Below are 17,795 nucleotides of genomic sequence, written 5' to 3' on the forward strand. Positions count from 1 at the left end.
ATAGTCTTTTCTATGAAGGTAGGTGAACACTGGGGTAGAGCACGTGTTTTTTTCCTAATCCTATAGATTTCCCCAGGTTTTCAGCTCTAAGATGGGCCAAGGCCAATGGGATAGTGGCTCCTTCCATTCAAAGACCTTAACTTCTCTGAATTGGCTACCTTTCCCTAACAACTCTGAAGGCCTTTCCCTCCTTTTCTCACCCCTCCCCCCTTCCTTTGAGGTAAGTTTTGCTTTCATACTCAGTGTTACTGACTATGAGAGGACTTTGGAGGCCAGGAAGTTGAGAGTGAATGATAGAGTCCATCTGAAAATAAGGTATTTACCTCAGGATGCTGTTACAGTCCTGGACAATCTTAAGAACCTGTTAGGGGCTCTTGAATCCATGAGAACAGCAAACCTTAACAATAGGGTATCTCAATTGAAGCATAGCTTCTCCTTCCATGGAGAAGAATTCCTTCCATGAGCTTTGAGCCGGAAGTAAACTATATACACCAAAAGAGAGTACAGGCCATCGACAGCCCTAACTCTTCATTTAACCCTAGGACAGAGATCCAAGGAGTGGATCAACATGCCTGAGTTTACACAGTGGACCTGAGGACCTTCACCTCCCAGTGCAATGCTCCTGTGTACTGCCACTGAAGAGACAGGTGGGAGGGAGCTCAAGGTTGACTTGCCTAACAACCATTGCTTGAAAGACAAAGCTCCCAAGGAGAGCACAAGATCCCTCACTCGAGACTCCTCTGCATCACCAACCAGTGTGAACAAAGCCTGCAGCTGTCAGCAGAGTATTCTTTGTCTCGGTGGTGACACGCTGTGCCTACAGTTGAACTAGGAACTTTGGATTAGGGTGTGAGTCGTGACCCCATAGGACAGTGGTGGTGCATGTAGCCTCATTTTAGAGTTTATTTAGAGAGGAGAAAGAGTGTACCATAGTCTCCCAAAGGCTCTAGGTTACAGTGAATTCTCTTTAGTTCAGATTTAGTTTAGTTTAGCTTGGTTTGGTTAGCTGTGGTTCCGTTCTGTTTTGTTCAGTTCAGTTTGGTTCAGTTGTAGAGTTGTTGCTCTTTCATGCTTTGTATCCCAACTTCCTGCTCTCTCTTGGCTTTGGTTCCCATCAGGTCCAGAATAAATGGCAAGGAGAGGGTCATAGAACAAGCTAAAAGATGCTTTTTATTGGCAGGATTGGGACTAAAGAGATCAGGAGTAAGACTAGGAATAAGCATGCCAACTTAGGGTGTGGGGTAAAATAAATAGTAACTGGTGAGGGTCTCCAACCCAATGAGGGTACCATTTGCCTCAGTGTCTGGACCTGTTCATCTTCTTTGCTTTGTGATCCAGGATATGTGGCTTGCCACTAACTGAAAGAGGACTTCCAAGGGCTCTAACTGGGTACCAAATACTCCATCTTGCATATGAGAGGTCCTTGGTCTTAGAGGTGTTCAAGCTGGTCTCTAATGAGTCATCTGAAGGGAGAAAATAATTCAGAGGGGGCTGGTTCCTAGCGAGGGACTCCCCAGAGTTTATACCACCAATGCGATTAGAACTTCAAGACACACCTGAACGGATGGAGCTGAGTCCCCAGAGGAATAGCCCATGCCTAGTGTCCCCAGCTCTCCCTTTCTCACCCCAGGAGAATTAAATTTCTCTGAATAGGAGTCAGGATCCCAGGGCTTCCTCACCCCCAGCATCCTTCTGACAGCGTCCAGCCGGGCCTGGATCCTTGGAGCCTCCTGTGGACACAGCATCTGCAGCTCCCCAGGTCTCATGTGAAGTAGCTGGCTTCCCACTAGGGACCCGAGGGTCCTTACAGTGCTGTAAATAACAATGGTAGAATCCACCAGAAGTAGGGTGGGCAGATACTAGGTCTTAGTATTTGTGTAGAGAAGGAAAGTTGGGGTTACAGGAATTAGGTATCTGCAGGTACAGGGATACACCTAGTGGTTTGGTCTCAGTGAACCACAGAACTCCTAGATTTGAGGGCAGAAACACTTTAAAAAAGACTGGTCTGGAAGGGAAGGGTGGCTAAGGTGGGCAGCCCAAGTTCCTTCAGAATTTGCTATCCTTGACTCTTTCTCTTTCACTACATATGGTCTCTGCACTGGGTGTCCTATCCTAGGCTCAGACAAGCAGCTTTCATTCAGCAGAGAAAGCCTAAGATGGAGTCATCAAGTACAGTGGAAGCTAGGTCGCACTCTCTAAGTCTGAGAGGGAATGGAACTTGTGGTTCTTCCATTTACAGGGCTCACTGCCCCTCATCCCCCAGGGGACTGGTCACTCACACAGTGGAGAAGTTCTCTGCTTGTAGCCAGGCCGTGACCTCCTCAGGCTTTGAGCTCAGGCGAAGCATTGGGGCCTGGAATCAAGGAGCACTAGAAATCAGAGGTCATCCCATTTTACAAACATACACAGCCTCCTGTATTGGGTTCCTTCTACTGAGATCCCATCAGGACGCTTATCTCACCTTCTGGTTTCCTAGTTCGGCAGGGACGCTGCCCTAATCTTTGTTCAGACCCTATAATGAACTTGGCATCAAGGAAGCATGCAATGATATTGATTAAACTGAACTAAGATTGTCTCTGTTTGTCACCTAATCCTCCCTACTACCACCTCTGACTTAGGACTCAGGGCTTCTGGGTACCCCAGCGTGGGAAGTACCCTAAAGGATGGTTGTCGGTGGCCTCTCGGGGCTCCAGCTGGCAGGGGCTCCAGGATATTGCTGGGAATGTAACCAGTCAGTCCTGCTTCATTCTTCACCAGCCACCATCGCTTGCTCTGATCCAGAACCTGCCGAGAATCACTGCATCAGCCCCCAGAGCCTCCATCCTCCCATCCCCCCTGCCCCCAAGACCGTGCCTTTCCCCGCCCGACCTTTCCCACTTTCCTTCTCTATCTGTAAGCCACCCACTCCAGGCTAACTGTACTTCCTACCCATTGCCTCTTTTTCTGGCTTCAAGCATGGGCCTCACCTCCAGAATCTCCCCCTGTGCCACAGTCAGTTCTTGGGCATTCCTTGCTTCAAACTCGTACAGGACTTGCATTTTCAGGGCTGCTCTGCCAGGGCTGGGGCTGGAGAGTGGGAGGTTTGAGTCCTCGTATTCAGGGTTATGGTTGTATGGCTCATCCTGAGGGAAATGTAAGCTGCTCCTCATCCTAGAACCTCTGACATGAGAGACAGATTCAGGATGGATGGAGAATGGGAATTGTGTCCCCCGGCCAATGGCCTCTGGGATTCACAGGTGCAAAGGTTCTGTCCTGACCCTCCCTCCCCGGAACCTCGAGAATCCACTAAGCATGTGACTGACATACCGGAGGGAAACCGAATCCTGGTTTCTTATGGGTATCTGTAAGCAAGAAAACCAGAATGAGTTAGAATGGGAGGCAGCCAGCACAGTGGCAGGGAGGGGCTAACTAACCAGCCCAGTACAGGCCTGCAACAGCTGCCTTTTGTCCATGGTTCACCTCCCCAACAGGTACCCATATAACCCACCTCGTAGTTGTGATTTTGATCTGGACTGGAAATGCTTTGCGTAGATCTCAGAGCTAAGCAACCCTTACCATGGAGCGGGGCTGTGGAATCTGCCAGCCATCGTAGAATGTGGGTTGGTAGGGTGGCGGTTCGCTGCCTGTCCAGTCAGCCCTGAGGGGAGAGCAAAGTTGAGTCTAGGGCCACTGTGTAGCAGCCTGTGGGATGTGGAAAGGGAGAAGATGAGAAGACCTAGCCTCAGGGATGTGTGGCTAACGGGATGTGGTGCTTGTGTATACAGATGAAAAGCTACAGGAGACCCACAAAGGAGCAAATGGATCCACAGGACCATGTCTAACAGTGCAAGCATCAGTGGGCAGCCTCATCTTGATTCCTAAGTACAGCTATGTTGCCTCCCTAGAATTAAAGTAATGTAATCTGGAGTATTGGGGCTGGAAGACCCCTTTGGAGACTTGCAAAAACTGACCCTATCCCTTCTTATTTGTTTATTTATTTATATTGAAAATAGATTTTTTTCATACAATATATTCTGATTATGGCTTCTTCTCCCCCAGCTTCTCCCAGATATTTCCCTATCCCCACCCACCCAAATTCATGCTCTTCCTTCCTTCCTTCCTTCCTTCCTTCCTTCCTTCCTTCCTTCCTTCCTTCCTTCCTTCCTTCCTTCCTCCCTCTCACTAGAATACAAACAGGCATCTAAAAAAGCAAAATAAAATAAAATTAGATAAAACAAAAACAAACAATAATAGGACATAAACAAATAGGAGGAAAAGAGCCAAAGAGAAGGTGCTGGAAAAGCACATAGATGCAGTGACACACATTGCCACGCACACTCCAGTGAAGTCTGCTTGACAGGCTGAGAAGCCTGGGAGCACTCACGAGGCATAGAGCTTCAAAAGGAACTCACCTGTTGGAGCTTTGGCGTTCTCATTAACCCGTATACTCACGCCCTATCCCCGAGTTAGTCTGGTGTATGGATCCACGTGCTCTCTTTTAGTATTATCTTATCATAAGTGCCTTTTAAGATTGAATTCTGACATAGCTAAGCCTCCCACCAGTGTTCCACTGTTCCAGAAGCCAACAAGCTTGGAATCTGGCAAGAATGCAGTAAGGAAGTTACCTATTCAGTAACTAAGCATTACAAAAGGCGGAGCCAGCAGCTCAGGGCTGGTCTGCAGAATATTTACTAAGGGCAGTAGCCAGTCTCACCCAAACAAGGGAATACCATGAAAGAGCTAGGGAATCCCACTGAGACAGGGATCTTCTCTACAGCCAGGTATAGCAGGCTTCATTACATATTAGAAGCAAGTTGGTGAATTCTTCTGACAAATGGAGATTCTACACAGATACTTAAAAGAACAGCCAAGATATAAGAATTTACTAAGGCCTAGGAAATAGGGGGGTTGTGGTATTGCATTATTCATGAGAAGGTCTGCTAGAGCAGAACCCCCTGGTGCTAGCCTTCACAAGGCTCAAAGGAGTAGCACAAATTCTGACTAGGGTGTGAAATCCTTAGCTGTCATTAGCTAACCCTAGGCAGGACTGCTTTATCATTACTATAAACATTTACCTGGTTCCTGTAAGTCCCTTTGAAGTCATTCCTTTGTTTTGTGTCAGGTAACTTCAATGTACTTTGCCTGCTGTGACTTCCTACCCCTTTTATTTTCTGTACTATTTAAGACTGGTGTTCACTTTGTGACAATACATTCAGATTTCTACACAATCTCCTGTGTGCATCTGTCTGTCATTTCTGCTGACTCTTTGCCCACCTGCAACTAGAGACCCATTCCACGCAGACAAAGGGACCCAGAGGGTCTGTGGCAACAGATGTGCACATAGATGCAGTGACACACATGTGCACATAGATACAGTGACACACATGTGCACATAGATGCAGTGACACACATGTGCATATAGATGCAGTGACACACATGTACACACATACAGAAATCCCATAAAACCAGAAAACTAGAAACCATAATACATACACAAAGACTTGTAAGGAAGAGGAGGAGAAAGGAGGAAGGAGAAGAGGAGGAGAAAAAAGAGGAGGAGGAGGAGAGGAAGCAGCAGCAGCAGGTAGTAGCTGCTGCTGCTACCTACAAAGCTTCATGTGACAAAAGACAAAAATCTCTCAAAAACACTATTCACTTGGTTCTGTGCTGGCCATCTATTTCTGTGTGCAAGGCCCAGCCTTCATAGTAGTTTGTATACCCTATGAGACTCTGTTGGAGAAAACTAATTCTTCATTTGTGAGTAGTTATCAATTGGATAGCTTCCAGGTTCCAGATAGAGGCCCAAGCCCACTTCTCTCAGCACTGGGACTCCAGCTGGCCCAGACCTCTACAGGCTCTGTGCGTGCTGCCACAGTCTCTGTGTCCCACTCTTTTTAAAAAGTGTTTGTTTGTTTGCTTGTTTGTTTGTTTTGTTTTTTGAGACAGGGTCCACTGAGTTGTCCGAGCTTTCCCTGAACTCACTGTGTAACCTTGGCTAGCCTTGAATTTGCAATCCTCCTGCCTTAGCCTCTGGGATAGCTGAAAGTGCAGGCCTGTGCTACCCCGCCTGATCCATTCAGTTTTTTCCTAACCTGTTGGTGGTGATCCAGCAGCTCTCTTTCCATAACACTAAACACACAAAGAGCTTCATTGTAGAAGACACATCCCTGTGAGGCTGTTCTGGCTAATGCCAGGATGGGGCTGGTACTTGGCTCTCACTATCCCTTGCACATGGCTCAGGACTGTGCCATGTTTGGACTCCACACTTCCTGCCTGAGAATGCATATTCACCTCTGGAAATCCTTCTCCCTGCCTCACTGGGGCAGCAGAAATTTACATTTACTATAGCCGCTCACTTTATGGTACATGGCTCCTATATATCTGTTTATTATTATATTGTACTTCCTGGCTGGGGCAACCAGGGGCTGTCTTTCTACCACTATGGCTGTGTCATTGGTACTGGCGAATACATGTTTATTTAGTAGGAATGAACCCTTCTTCATTGGTGCCTTCTCTGTGTCCTATAATATGCTCAGGTCTTCTGTTGACCAGGTAATGAATGACCTCTTTTAAGCTATGGTCCTAACTGTCGCTTTACCAAGCCTCCTGGGAATGTGATTGTATGTTGTGCCTGTGCTTTCTTACCTCTGATTGCAACCTCTACTTCAGCCATACTAAAACGGGGACCATTGGGAATGCTGATAATCAGGCTGGAGATGGTTTGTAGTTCAGTGGTGGAGTGCTTGCCTACCATGCTCAAGGCCCTAGGTTTGGTCTCCAGCCCCAGGGGTGAGATGATCCTGTAACTCGTGATTGCCGAGTCCAGTGGCTGCTGTGTTCCTTATCTTTCTGGATTATTACACCGTTTGGTGCTACTTATAACTTTGTGTCATTTATCTAAAAATCAAAACACTGAAATTAATTTGACAGAAACTCAGTTCTTCTAGGGACTTTAAGTGTCTTCTATTTTCTGTTCTTCTTTTACGTTGAGCTGTTCACTTCTAGTTATTTAAAAAAAAATAGGGCCCCTTTAAGAGCATATTTGACTTAATGGATTAGTTATCAAAATTTTGCCACTTTATTAATACTGGGATTGTTTTGCTTCTTCACTGGTATTGTTAAAATTATATCTGCCAAGCAAGTTTTCCAGTGTTGCAAATATGTGCACGTGTGGCAGGGTATGTGTGATTCTTGGTGTGGGGTGTGCACACATGAATGTGTGTGCTTGTGTGTGTAAATATGGAGGCCAGAGGTGATCTCTACCTTACTTTTTGAGATAGTCTCTCACTTAACCCCGGCACACTTCTCTTTAGGTAGGCTGGCTGAGCCACTCCAGGGACCCTCCTTTCTCTACAGTGATCCTGACTCTGGGGTCACAAGACGAGGTATGTGCTTGGCTTTTCTGAGTCCTGGGGACTCATACTCATGTCCTCACACTTGCATAGCAGACACATTATGGACCACTTCTCAAAACTGTAAAGTAATAGCTAACATTGCTATTCAGTGCTAAGGTGGCAGAATGAAAACATTTGAGGCCTTGCGGGCTGAGTCCTCCACAGATCCTGCTCTTCTATCTTGAGAGTACTAGGCAGACATCAGAGCTGTCACCAGAGGCTATGTAAGCCCAGGGCAGCCATAGGATCCAGGGTCTAAGACTGTTACGAGAGGTCCAGACTTTTTATAAGTTTCTTCATTTACTGACTAGACAAAGCCCATAAAATAGATCATTTGGGTATAAACAATCCAATGTCCATTGATAAAGGATAAACAAAAGGCTGCGTGCTCATACAAAGCAATATCTGTCGATCACAGAAGCAAGGAAATTCTGACTTATGTTTTATATATATATATATATATACACACACACACACACACATATATATATATATATATATATGAACTTTGAGGACATACGGATAAAACAGCTGGTTACAAACAGATGGTCCCTGCCTTATTTCACTCACATAAGGTCCCTAGACTAGGCTAACATACATGGACATACAGCAAAGGTAGCTAGGGGGTCGGGAGAGCAAGATGGGGAGTTATCCTTTATGGGACTAGTCTTTCCTCTTGGGATGAGAGCATTCTGGTTCTGGGAAATGGTGTCGATGCACAGTATCAGTATAAGCTTAGTGCCACTGAATTATATGCTGAAATTGCTACATTTTGTTTTGTATATTCTACCATTAAAATAAGTAGCTTGCATCGGAACTACTTCATGTCTTTAAGTGAACTGGACAAAAAAAAAAAAAGTCACACGGCCTGAACTAAAAAGAACTACTCATTAGGCAAACACGCAGTTGGTCGTTTCCTTTCTCAGCCCAAGGCTCTCAACTGCTGTCTGCCTGCTGATGGCTCTGGGGTTTTGATGGGCTTTTCTATTTTAGTTTGAATCTCTCTGCTTTGCGGGTTCTCTTTTAACTCTGTGATTTCTTTCTGCTGTCTCCCTGCTTATCCTTCTCCCTGGTGTTTTGTTTTGTTTTGTTTTGTTTTGTTTTGTTTTGTTTTGTTTTGTTTTTCAAGATAGGGTTTCTCTGTGTAACATAGCCCTGGCTGTCCTGACTCCCTTTGTAGACCAGGCTGGCCTCAAACTCACAGAGAAACCCCCTGCCTCTGCCTCCTGAATGCTGGGATTAAAGACATGAGCCACCACACCCAGCTGCCTTCTGCTTTCTTCATGTAGCCATTGCCCAGAGCCCTGTTCTCTGCTATCTTGAGTTAGAACAAACTGTGCTTAGGGAAGCAAAGACAGGTCTCCCACTGGATTATGCACAAGCCTTTCACTGTGTCCTACCAGACACTCTGATACTGTCCTATCACATAGGTGGGACCTCTCAGCTGGGGGCCCAGATGTGTACCATCTGTAGGCAGTGCCTGTGGTGACATTTTAGCCTAGGTGAGTTCCTTCCCCAATGTCCAGGCTCTCTAACTGCTCCCATGTCCACCCACGACAGCCGCAGCTGCATGGCTTTTGTCCTGACGGTTGCTGGATCAACTTTCTGATGTCACCTCTGTGGCATCTCCTTAGATCAGTTGTTCTGAAATTCTGAGCTGGACTTAGACCAAGTTTTCACTATGTCCCTGGTGAGAGTGAGCATGCACCTTAGTAGAAGGTTGGCCTTGCTGGCTTTTGTCTCCTGAGGAAACGTGTTTCTTCAGTGGGTATAGGCAGTGTTTAGTGGAAAGTTGGCCACTCCCTCTGGAGTCCCCCACATCCTCTGGATGTGGTTCTGGTTTATGATAGTGTCACACTGGGTTATGCATCATGTCCTACTTTGGGTCTTCCATGCCCCTTGCCTTCACTTACCAGCTGGTGGTCCAGGCTGTGCCTAGTGACTTCCAGAGTTTGTCCTCGGGTGGGCTTAGACAGGACTGCAGCAGGTCTATTGCTTTGGGGGTGAGGAGGGGGGAAATCACTTTGGCTGGAAGGCCAGCCTCAGGGCACTGAGATAGGATCTGGAGGAGATGGAAATAGAAGCAATCAGTGTAGTCTTAGAAGGGAATAGGAAAGGTTCAAGGGTCCCCAGCTCTGTTTCCTCACTTCCTCCATGACCTGGCATCCTTGACTCTATTGCCAACCTATCAGGTCTGTTGAGGGTTTTGTCTTGAGTGGCATCCAATATCGAAGGTGCTTATTGAGTAAAGGGCTGGTTCCACAGCTCCCTCTGCCCTGCTGCTCCCCCAGCCCCTTCCTCTGCTGCCCCTGGTCTTCAGCTTGTCCCCTTTGCCACCCTGTTAGCCCTCCACTCACAAATTTCAGGGTTTGGAAGATGAGGCCCACGAACTCAGGTGCGCTCGTTTCCTGCATCCGCAAAGCCAGCTTCCCCTGAAGACACAGGACAGTGTTGATTACCATCCTTCACCACCTTCACCAGAACCCTAGCACCCGATAAGTGTTCTGTGCCTTGGCTTAGAGCCTGGTACCCTTCAAAAGTCCCAAGAGAAGGAGAAGCTGGAGAAAGGAAAGGCTTGGGTAGCTGACATCAGAAAGAAGAGGGAGTTGGGGGCAAAGGTCCCAGAACTGGCCAGAGCTACTAACCAAGAGGTTGAAGCTCAACTTGATCTTCTGGAAGCAGTCAATGTACTCTGCTTGTGTTATCCCTGTGGAAGAAAGAATAAAGGTGGAGTCTAGGGCTCCCCCCATGATGAATGACCCTGCATCTCTCCTCTGGCCTGAAGCACTTACCATTTTTAGACTTTTTCTTTTTTCTCCCAAGTTTTGTCTTCTTATGACTGTCTCTTGCCTGGACCTCCTTCAGCTTTCCAGCAAACAGCTCAATGTCTCTTAGGACGTGGTTCAGCACCTCCTAGACCCCCAACAACCCATGGCCTTGACTAGACGGTTATAAAAACCCTGAAGCTCCCAACCCTGGTCCTGCTACAATCCCACCGTATGTCCCAGCCTTAGTCCCCAGCTCTGCCCTGTCTACCTTAGGAGTCTGGAAGCCTCAGCAAGCCTCCTTCAGTTACCTCATCCCTCTCTGGGTCCTCGGGAGAGGGAGCACGCCTCGGAGGAGGAGGCAGAGTGAAGCCATTGGGTTCTCGGGCACTTGGGTAGTGTGTCAGGGACCTTGAGGATGGCGAGATGCCTGTGGTGGGTGGGGAGGGACCATGAGCCTAGAGCTTCTTTGACTTGATCCAAACCTTCTCTGATACCTGCCTTCAGACACAAACTTACTGCGTTCTGAGGTCATGTTATGTGGCTGTTCTGGAGGAAACCTATGCTCTGGAGAGAACCTCTGCTCCAGAGGGGGTGCCTGTTGTATAGGGAGTGGCCTTTCCAGAAGAGGCCCCTTCCATCTGTCCTGGCTTGGATGATGGACTCCAAATCGAGGTCTGTTGAGGACATAGTAAAAGATATAAGATATAACTTTGATTATATATATATATATATATATAGATAGATAGATAGATAGATAGAGAGAGAAAGAGAGAGAGAGAGAGAGAGAGAGAGAGGCAGAAACCTAAGCCCATACTTCTGCCCCATGGACCTATGGACCTCACCATCTTTTTCCAAGAACCCTACTCTATCTCTGTAGCCTCCACTTGAGCCTCCCTGACTCCATCACGTTTCATCTGCCCAGTCCCTGGGCTTTCCTGGGTTTTAGAACGCCTCTGGAGATAGTATCCAATACACCCAACACCTTCCCCATACCCTTCATTGGCCTAAGCCTTTATTAGTTCTAGGCATGTGTTTATTGGGTCCCAGGATCATGGGTTCTCCTAATTTGTAGCCAGGATGTGGCCTTTATGCATGAGCTGGGAGACCCTGTATGTCACAGGGCAGAAGCAGCCTACCTTTCTTCTAGCTCTTCTTCCAGGGCCTTCTGCAGGCTTGTCCTCAGCTGCTCTGCCTGGAGGAAGCAGCAGGTATTACATGTGCGTGTGCGTGTGATGATCACTGTGGGGCCGTGATAGGCAGCCTATTTTGGTTGAATGAGCCTTGCTCCAGCGACCCAGTAGAAAACTCAACAAGGGACGGAACACTGAACCATGTTCCCAGAGTCAGGTGTCTGACACCAAAGAGCCCCCAACTCCATAATTCTGTGACTATAAGTCACGCAGACAATGTCCCAAGCTTTTGGCATTCTGGTAAACTCCACCTCCACAGTTACCTGACTATAGCCAGGTATGCTCCCCCCCACACAGTTACCTGATAGCCCAGCCCACTATAAAAGAGACTGCTTGGCCTCTCCTGGCTCTTTTTAAGCTCTCACCTTTCTTACTCTCTAGCCCTCCTTCTCTCTCTCATCCCCCCCCCCATTCCCCACATGGACGGCCTCTCTCCCTCTTTCTACCTTCTCTTTTTTTCCCTGCCTTTCTATACAATAAAGCTCTAAAACCACAGACTGTCTCTGCTCATCAAGGCCCACTGTGCTTGAACAATGGTGTAGGCTTTCCCCTAACAAGCTGTGTCTAACCTCTTGCTGGAAGGTCTTCCTGTGCTCCAGCCATGGACCTGACCAGGGACTCTTGCCTCCCCCTCCTCCCCAATGTAGGAACCATCCAGTGTCCCCTCTCCCCCCTGCCCTCTCCTCCCTTTGCGCCCCTGGGGCCATTTGTTCTCAGTTCTTCCGAGGTATCCAGCGTGGGATGCCCGAGACTGAGAACCTGGTACCTAAGACTGCCCCTTGTCCACCACCCGCCGAGCTGGTGTCCAGTGGCTTCCCACAGCCAAGCACCCACCCTGGACCGCATGGAAAGTGTACGGCAGTCCTCCTGCCCAGAGCACTGAAACTCTGGCGGGACGCGGATTTTCTCCCACTCCCCTCTTCCCCCCACACCCACTGCCCAACAGATCACCAAACTCTACCCCTGGCCACCATATCCAGTCACTCACCCCCACTTCCTGGCATTGGAACAGCAAAGTGCTGATGCCTGGCAAGCCAGACTCCTGCACAGTGACAGATAAGATGGAGTTATAGGAGCAGGTGTTAAGGGCTACTTCTATGGCCTTGATGTTGTCCAGGCGGTAAGAATCCAGTTCCTCCTAAGGCAGATGGAAAGGCCAAGAGTGAGGCCACTGAGAGCCACTGAGACCCTGAAGGGGTCATCCCTGTCCACAGTGGGATAGTAGAGTTTCTATCCCGATGCTTGGGCTTCTGCCCCCACTTCCCGCCTTGCCTCTACCTGGTTTGAGATGTGTATTGGGTGTGAAGAGGCACTTGAGAGGAAGACAGGGAGCCTCATCTTTGCTCTTTAGCACCCTAGCTAACACTAGGGCCCATGACTGGGTGTACGGAGAAGGCTAACCTTAGTCTCGATGTCCAGCAGATGGAGCCAGCCATCTCTGACCTGCAGGAACAGGTCTTGGCTCCACACTCGGCCCTGGGCATCCATCTCCTGAAGCTTCTGTAGGGCATCCTTTGGCTCCCGGACTCTCTGTGTCCCCAGCTTACATGTCATCAGATGCTAAGGGGAGAGGAAGAGATGGGTCTTGGAGGTTTGGAGAGAGGATCCCAGATGGTTAGCAGGTGGGGGAAAAGGCAGGGAGGGAAAAGGGTGTGTCCTTGGTTCCCCCTGTGGGGAGGTCATGCTTCTCAATACAGCAAGAGATTATAGAAGTTGGCCTCTCGAAGCCAACATTTGGCTGTGAGAAGAGAAGAGGGTGGCTAAGGGGAAAGCTGCCCAACAATGGGTTCAGCAAGGACTTGGAGGGAACCTAAGAGTGCTTTAGCTCTTTCTGTGCAAGGCCCTGGGGCTCTCAGGAAGATGAGGCCTCCTCTTTCTGACTCTTGCACAGAAAGAGCTAAAGCACTCTTAGGTTCCCTCCAAGTCCTTGCTGAACCCATTGTTGGGCAGCTTTCCCCTTAGCCACCCTCTTCTCACAGCCAAATGTTGGCTTCTTGAATCATCTTCCATTTACCCCAGGCTCCCCCCAGGCTCCTGTTGGAGACAATCAGTCTAACTCCTGCCCCTGGACTGTCAATCCTCACTCCTGGCCAGCTGCCTTCTGTGGCCACACTGCCCCTAACAGCAGAGCCCAATAGCCTGTTGCTCTGAGCATGTCCCCTCTTGCTCTTGCCTGATGGCTCTCAATGAAGCCAGTTCCCAGCTCCACTCTACAGAGAAGCTGAATAGTGGCTAGGGAGCCCCTTCTCCACTACACTGTGAGTTTCCTACTTGTCTCTTAACACCCGAGGCTACTAGGGTGGGGGTGGGTTCTGTCTACTTCCTACCCTCCCCCTTGCACTGTGGCCCCTACCATGTCCTAGTTGAACACGTTCTTCTGACCACATCCTTGTAGTTTTAAAGCCAATTAAAATGACCAGATCTCCAAGTACCAGCTGTCCACTTTAGTGGGGCCAAAGACTCCATCCCAGTAGCTTGACCTTGTCTGGGAGCACAGGATGCCTCTCCCCTCTGTGACACTGGCCTTTATAGCTGCAACCCTCATACATTTTCCCTAGCAGCCCTGTGCAATCCTGAACCAAGTGCAGGAGGTAGGTTGGAAACCAAGGGAGATCAAAAGGATAGCTTTCTGTGGCTCTTGACTATTTACACTGTCGCTTCCATCTAGGGACCCAGCACCCATCCTACAACCTCTAACTGGGCCTGCTCTGCCCACCCTGGAACTATCCTATACTCCCCTTGGCTTGGCAGACATTTAGGCCTCAAGATAAGTAAGTCTGACTCCATAGAGTTCAGTCAAGTTGAGCTGTTGTGTCAGGGTCAGGCATCTATTTTGGTAAGGCAAGTGTACACACAGGAACCCTAGCTTTATTCAGAAACTGCCTGGGCCCCAGTACTCACCTCCACCCTGTGCTGTAGGAGGGTAGGTTCTGATGCCATACTCTGGGAATATTCCTTCCGGTGCACTGTGGGTACAAAATCAAGGGCAGGGGCCAGCAGAAGGGAGGTGAGGCTCGGACAATTGTAGGGACAGTAGAGAAGATGGGGTTTGGAGAGCTCGGCCCAGAGTGGGGATGAGCAGGGCAGGGAAGGCAGGAAGCTTACAGTAGATGGCTCTGCTGCTGGGCCGGGACATGGCGACACTGCTGAGGGCAGCTTCCTAGAATCACAATGAACCAGAGACAGTCATTGGACTAAGGAACAGGAGGAATACAAGGCCTGGCTGCTGTTGCTCTGTCCTGGGGACTCTGTGACCCTAACCAAAGCCCTTGACTCCAGGAGACCTGTCTAGAGCCATCTGATGTCCTGCCCAAGAGGTCCTCATCTTGTTAGGTTTGGAGGCCAGTGGAGGAAGGACCTTCCTGGGAGCACTACATGGATGGCTTCCCATATTTGGATCTGGGCTCAGATGTGAAAGATAACATGAATGAGTTGCTTCTGTTGGGAGAGCAGAGGCCTCAGTTGCAGTAGCAAGCCTCTTGTTTTAATTCTGCAAATAGGGAGGACACTCCCAGCTAATGACCCTGCCTGGTAGAATGTATTTCAGTGTGGTGTGTGTGTGAGACAGAGAGAAAGAGAGAAAAGAGAGACTGTGTGTGAGTCTTCGTGTGTATGTGTGAGAAAGAGGCTGTGAGAGAGACTGTGTGTGTGTGTGCGCATGTGTGTGTCTCTATATGTTAGAAAGATTTAGAGATAGAAGACAGACAGACATTTATAACGGAGTGAGGTGTGCTCTGTGGAACTTGCTTGGGACCTACACTCATCTGATGTCTGACTACCACTCCTGCCTCATTTCTTCCTGGTGCTTCCAAATTTTCTCCCAGAGACTCTCCCCACCTGAACTCTAAATGCAGCTCACAGCCAACTATCTGGTAAAGCTGTCTTTAACCACCACCTGCTCAGAGTGTTTTTAGCATTGCCCAATCCTCTCTGACAACAGTAGTGGTCACCGCAGCTCTGACAGCACTCTGAGCCCACTGCCAAGCCTCTCCTGACCCTACCTCTTAAGTCTTCACCTCCGTCCATCCACTGGTACTTCTCCAGCACCAATTGGTGAGCACAGCTTTAAGGGGTTTGCCTCAGTGACCCAGCTAGTACTCAAAACAACCCCAGAGCTGAAGCTGTTATCCGAGAGGACAACAGGCCTAGAGTCACTCTGATTGTTTAATAGGGAAATGAACCAGAACTCTGTGGCTTACAAATGTGTCCCTGTCACTAGGTGGTGGGTCATGGGGGCAGGGGAAGGCTAGAACACACATCTTTTGAAATGGAGTGGAGTTAAACGTCCAGCATTTGTGTGTGCTGGGTGTGTGTATGCGTCAAGAGAATGTGTTATCCGTGGCCGTGGTTTTGAGTGCCTTTGTGCATCGATCTGTTTGGTGCACTAGGGTTCTCTGTAACCCTGGAATATCCCGACCAGAGTGTAAGGAAGCACTCACACCCATTTATTGGGACTGTTATGAAAATAACAGAGAGTGGATACGGTGACTCACAGATGGGAAAATTATTCTCCAAGTGAGCATCATGGGAACGCAGAGGAGGCGGCTAATCTCTGTTCCCTATGGGGAGAACCCCGTTCCTAGATAAGAGCAAATAGTGCTAGAAGCCTGACTCTCCCCTCTGCCTTTCCTCGCCTCCCTAGGCTGTGGCGTTCAATTCCTGCTTCTAAATGGAAGGAAAAAAAAAGAGCCCTTTTCTGATCAGCCCTGTCCTAGTCTTTCACAGCAGAATGGTCCCTGTAAATCACCAGGTGTTCCTGTGGGCTGGTAGAGATAATTCAACAGCTACTACTAAAGACACTACACCCCAGGTCTGGGGTTGCTGTTTGACCTGCCTGGGCCCTTTTAGTGTCAGGCATTGGCCTTTGCTCTCCCTTGTGTAGGTGTATAGAGCAAGGAAGGAGTATTTACAAGGCTGACCTAGGGGAAAGCCTTCTAGAGCTCCTTGCCTTTTCTGGTCTCTAGCAGGTATCTAAAAGTTCCTGAGGCTAATCCTTGCTCGTGAATCTAAGAAGACACTGCAAGATGCCCCAACTCTAGGAAGCCACCGGGATGTCCATGTTGGGCCCAGGATCATCAATCCTTGCTATTTGCTGGAAGTAGGCTCTTACCTGGTTGTCAGTGCCACCTGGTGTTTGGTCCCCCAAGGAGTCTGATGCTTGAGCCAGTGGTCCACTGCTGTTGGAGGGAGCTCTGTTTGGCTTCTCTGCCAGCACCTCAGGCAGAGACCTACTGGTGATCAGGTGGCCTGAGAGCCAGGAAGCAGGCTTTGAGGAAGCCACACCTGTGGTCTTTGGACTCTAGAGGGTGGGGAGGCCTTTCAGGCCACCAACCGCACAGCACGGTAGTGGACCTGAGGAAGTGTCTGTGCTGTCGGGTGCCAGAGCTTTACCCGAGACCCCCTGCTCCCCAGCTTCTTCCTTGTTGGCCTCTGGCCTCAGTTGTGGCCCCTCATCTCCCTACCTTTTACATATCTCCTGGGGGGGGGGGAGGGCTGGGTTAGCATTAGGCACTGGGGCCACAAACAAAAAAAGGCACATATGGTCTCCTGAGCCTAGTTTCTGAGTTAGGGACAGGCCGCTGATGGACCATAGGCTCAAGAAAAGCTTTGGGTTGGAATGTATGTTTTATGCTTCTGCCCTGCATCCATGAGTGTGGGACTGTGTGTGCCCAAGTCTTGCCCATGAATAGGACATGGCCTGCCAGAGAAGTTGGGGTAGGCCTAGAGTCACTTGGGCATGACAAAGAGGGCTATTTCATCCTGGCCACATCTACCTGTCCCCTCTCCCCTCTGGTCACACTTATTCTTTACTCTATCTTCTTCACCTTGCCCCATGCCCCCCAGGCCCTAATAGATGCCTTCAAACTAAGGCCTCCCTTTGCTATTCAAGAACCTGCCTAGTTCCTGCAAGTTGCTTTGTTTAAAAACCTCCTGTGGTACCTGGAGCAGGCCAGACTTTTTACCTCCTGGAAACTCCCAGCTGGATGTAGGAGCTCAGACATAGACAGCAAAGGAATTAAGGCAGAAGTAGAAAGAAGCAGAGAGGGGTAGGGATGCTCATGTGGGAGCTAAGCCTCTTGGGACAGAGTTACAGGCCCTTCTGGGGTTAGGATCTGTGGAGAAGACTCCCACAGATCATATAACTGTAGCCTGCAGTCAGGACTGTGTCCTTGGCTTCCTCAGGACCGAGTGAGAGATAATGTCCTGCTTCCCCCAGTCATCCAGCGTAGTCCTCATGGCCTAGAGTCCAGGGCTTGGACCTAGGAGGGACTTCTCCCAACTGAATTGCTGTGAGCCCCCAGGAAGGTCCTTTGGGCATCCAATTTCTGGGGCCTAGAGGTCAAACTGCCTGTTGGGTCAGCACCTCGCCACCATTCTGTGTGAACTAGCCCTCTAGACCTCCCTGGGCCTTATGTTGGTTTGTACCACTTTCAGGTTTGAATAGCCTTAATTTGTTTATTTAT

The 17,795-nt window shown here is 49.0% G+C and overlaps 1 protein-coding gene across 1 annotated transcript; it reads right to left on the bottom strand.

Annotated features, from left to right (window-relative positions):
- Positions 1–1,520: 1,520 nt before the first annotated feature.
- Positions 1,521–14,467, bottom strand: Eps8l3 (EPS8 signaling adaptor L3). The gene is made up of 17 exons (XM_021157281.2): positions 14,437–14,467; positions 14,233–14,297; positions 12,733–12,891; positions 12,320–12,469; positions 11,278–11,333; positions 10,658–10,815; positions 10,450–10,568; positions 10,166–10,286; positions 10,019–10,080; positions 9,731–9,805; positions 9,287–9,435; positions 3,556–3,637; positions 3,307–3,341; positions 2,967–3,159; positions 2,656–2,784; positions 2,280–2,353; positions 1,521–1,812 (listed from the first exon to the last, which is right to left on the bottom strand). Exons 1-17 carry the CDS (start codon positions 14,465–14,467, stop codon positions 1,521–1,523), a joined length of 1,950 nt encoding a protein of 649 aa, XP_021012940.2.
- Between the last annotated feature and the right edge of the window lie 3,328 nt (positions 14,468–17,795).

The sequence above is a fragment of the Mus caroli genome, unplaced genomic scaffold, assembly GCF_978045245.1.
Source record: "Mus caroli unplaced genomic scaffold, Mus_caroli_1 scaffold_3, whole genome shotgun sequence".
Classification (NCBI taxonomy): Eukaryota; Metazoa; Chordata; class Mammalia; order Rodentia; family Muridae; genus Mus; species Mus caroli.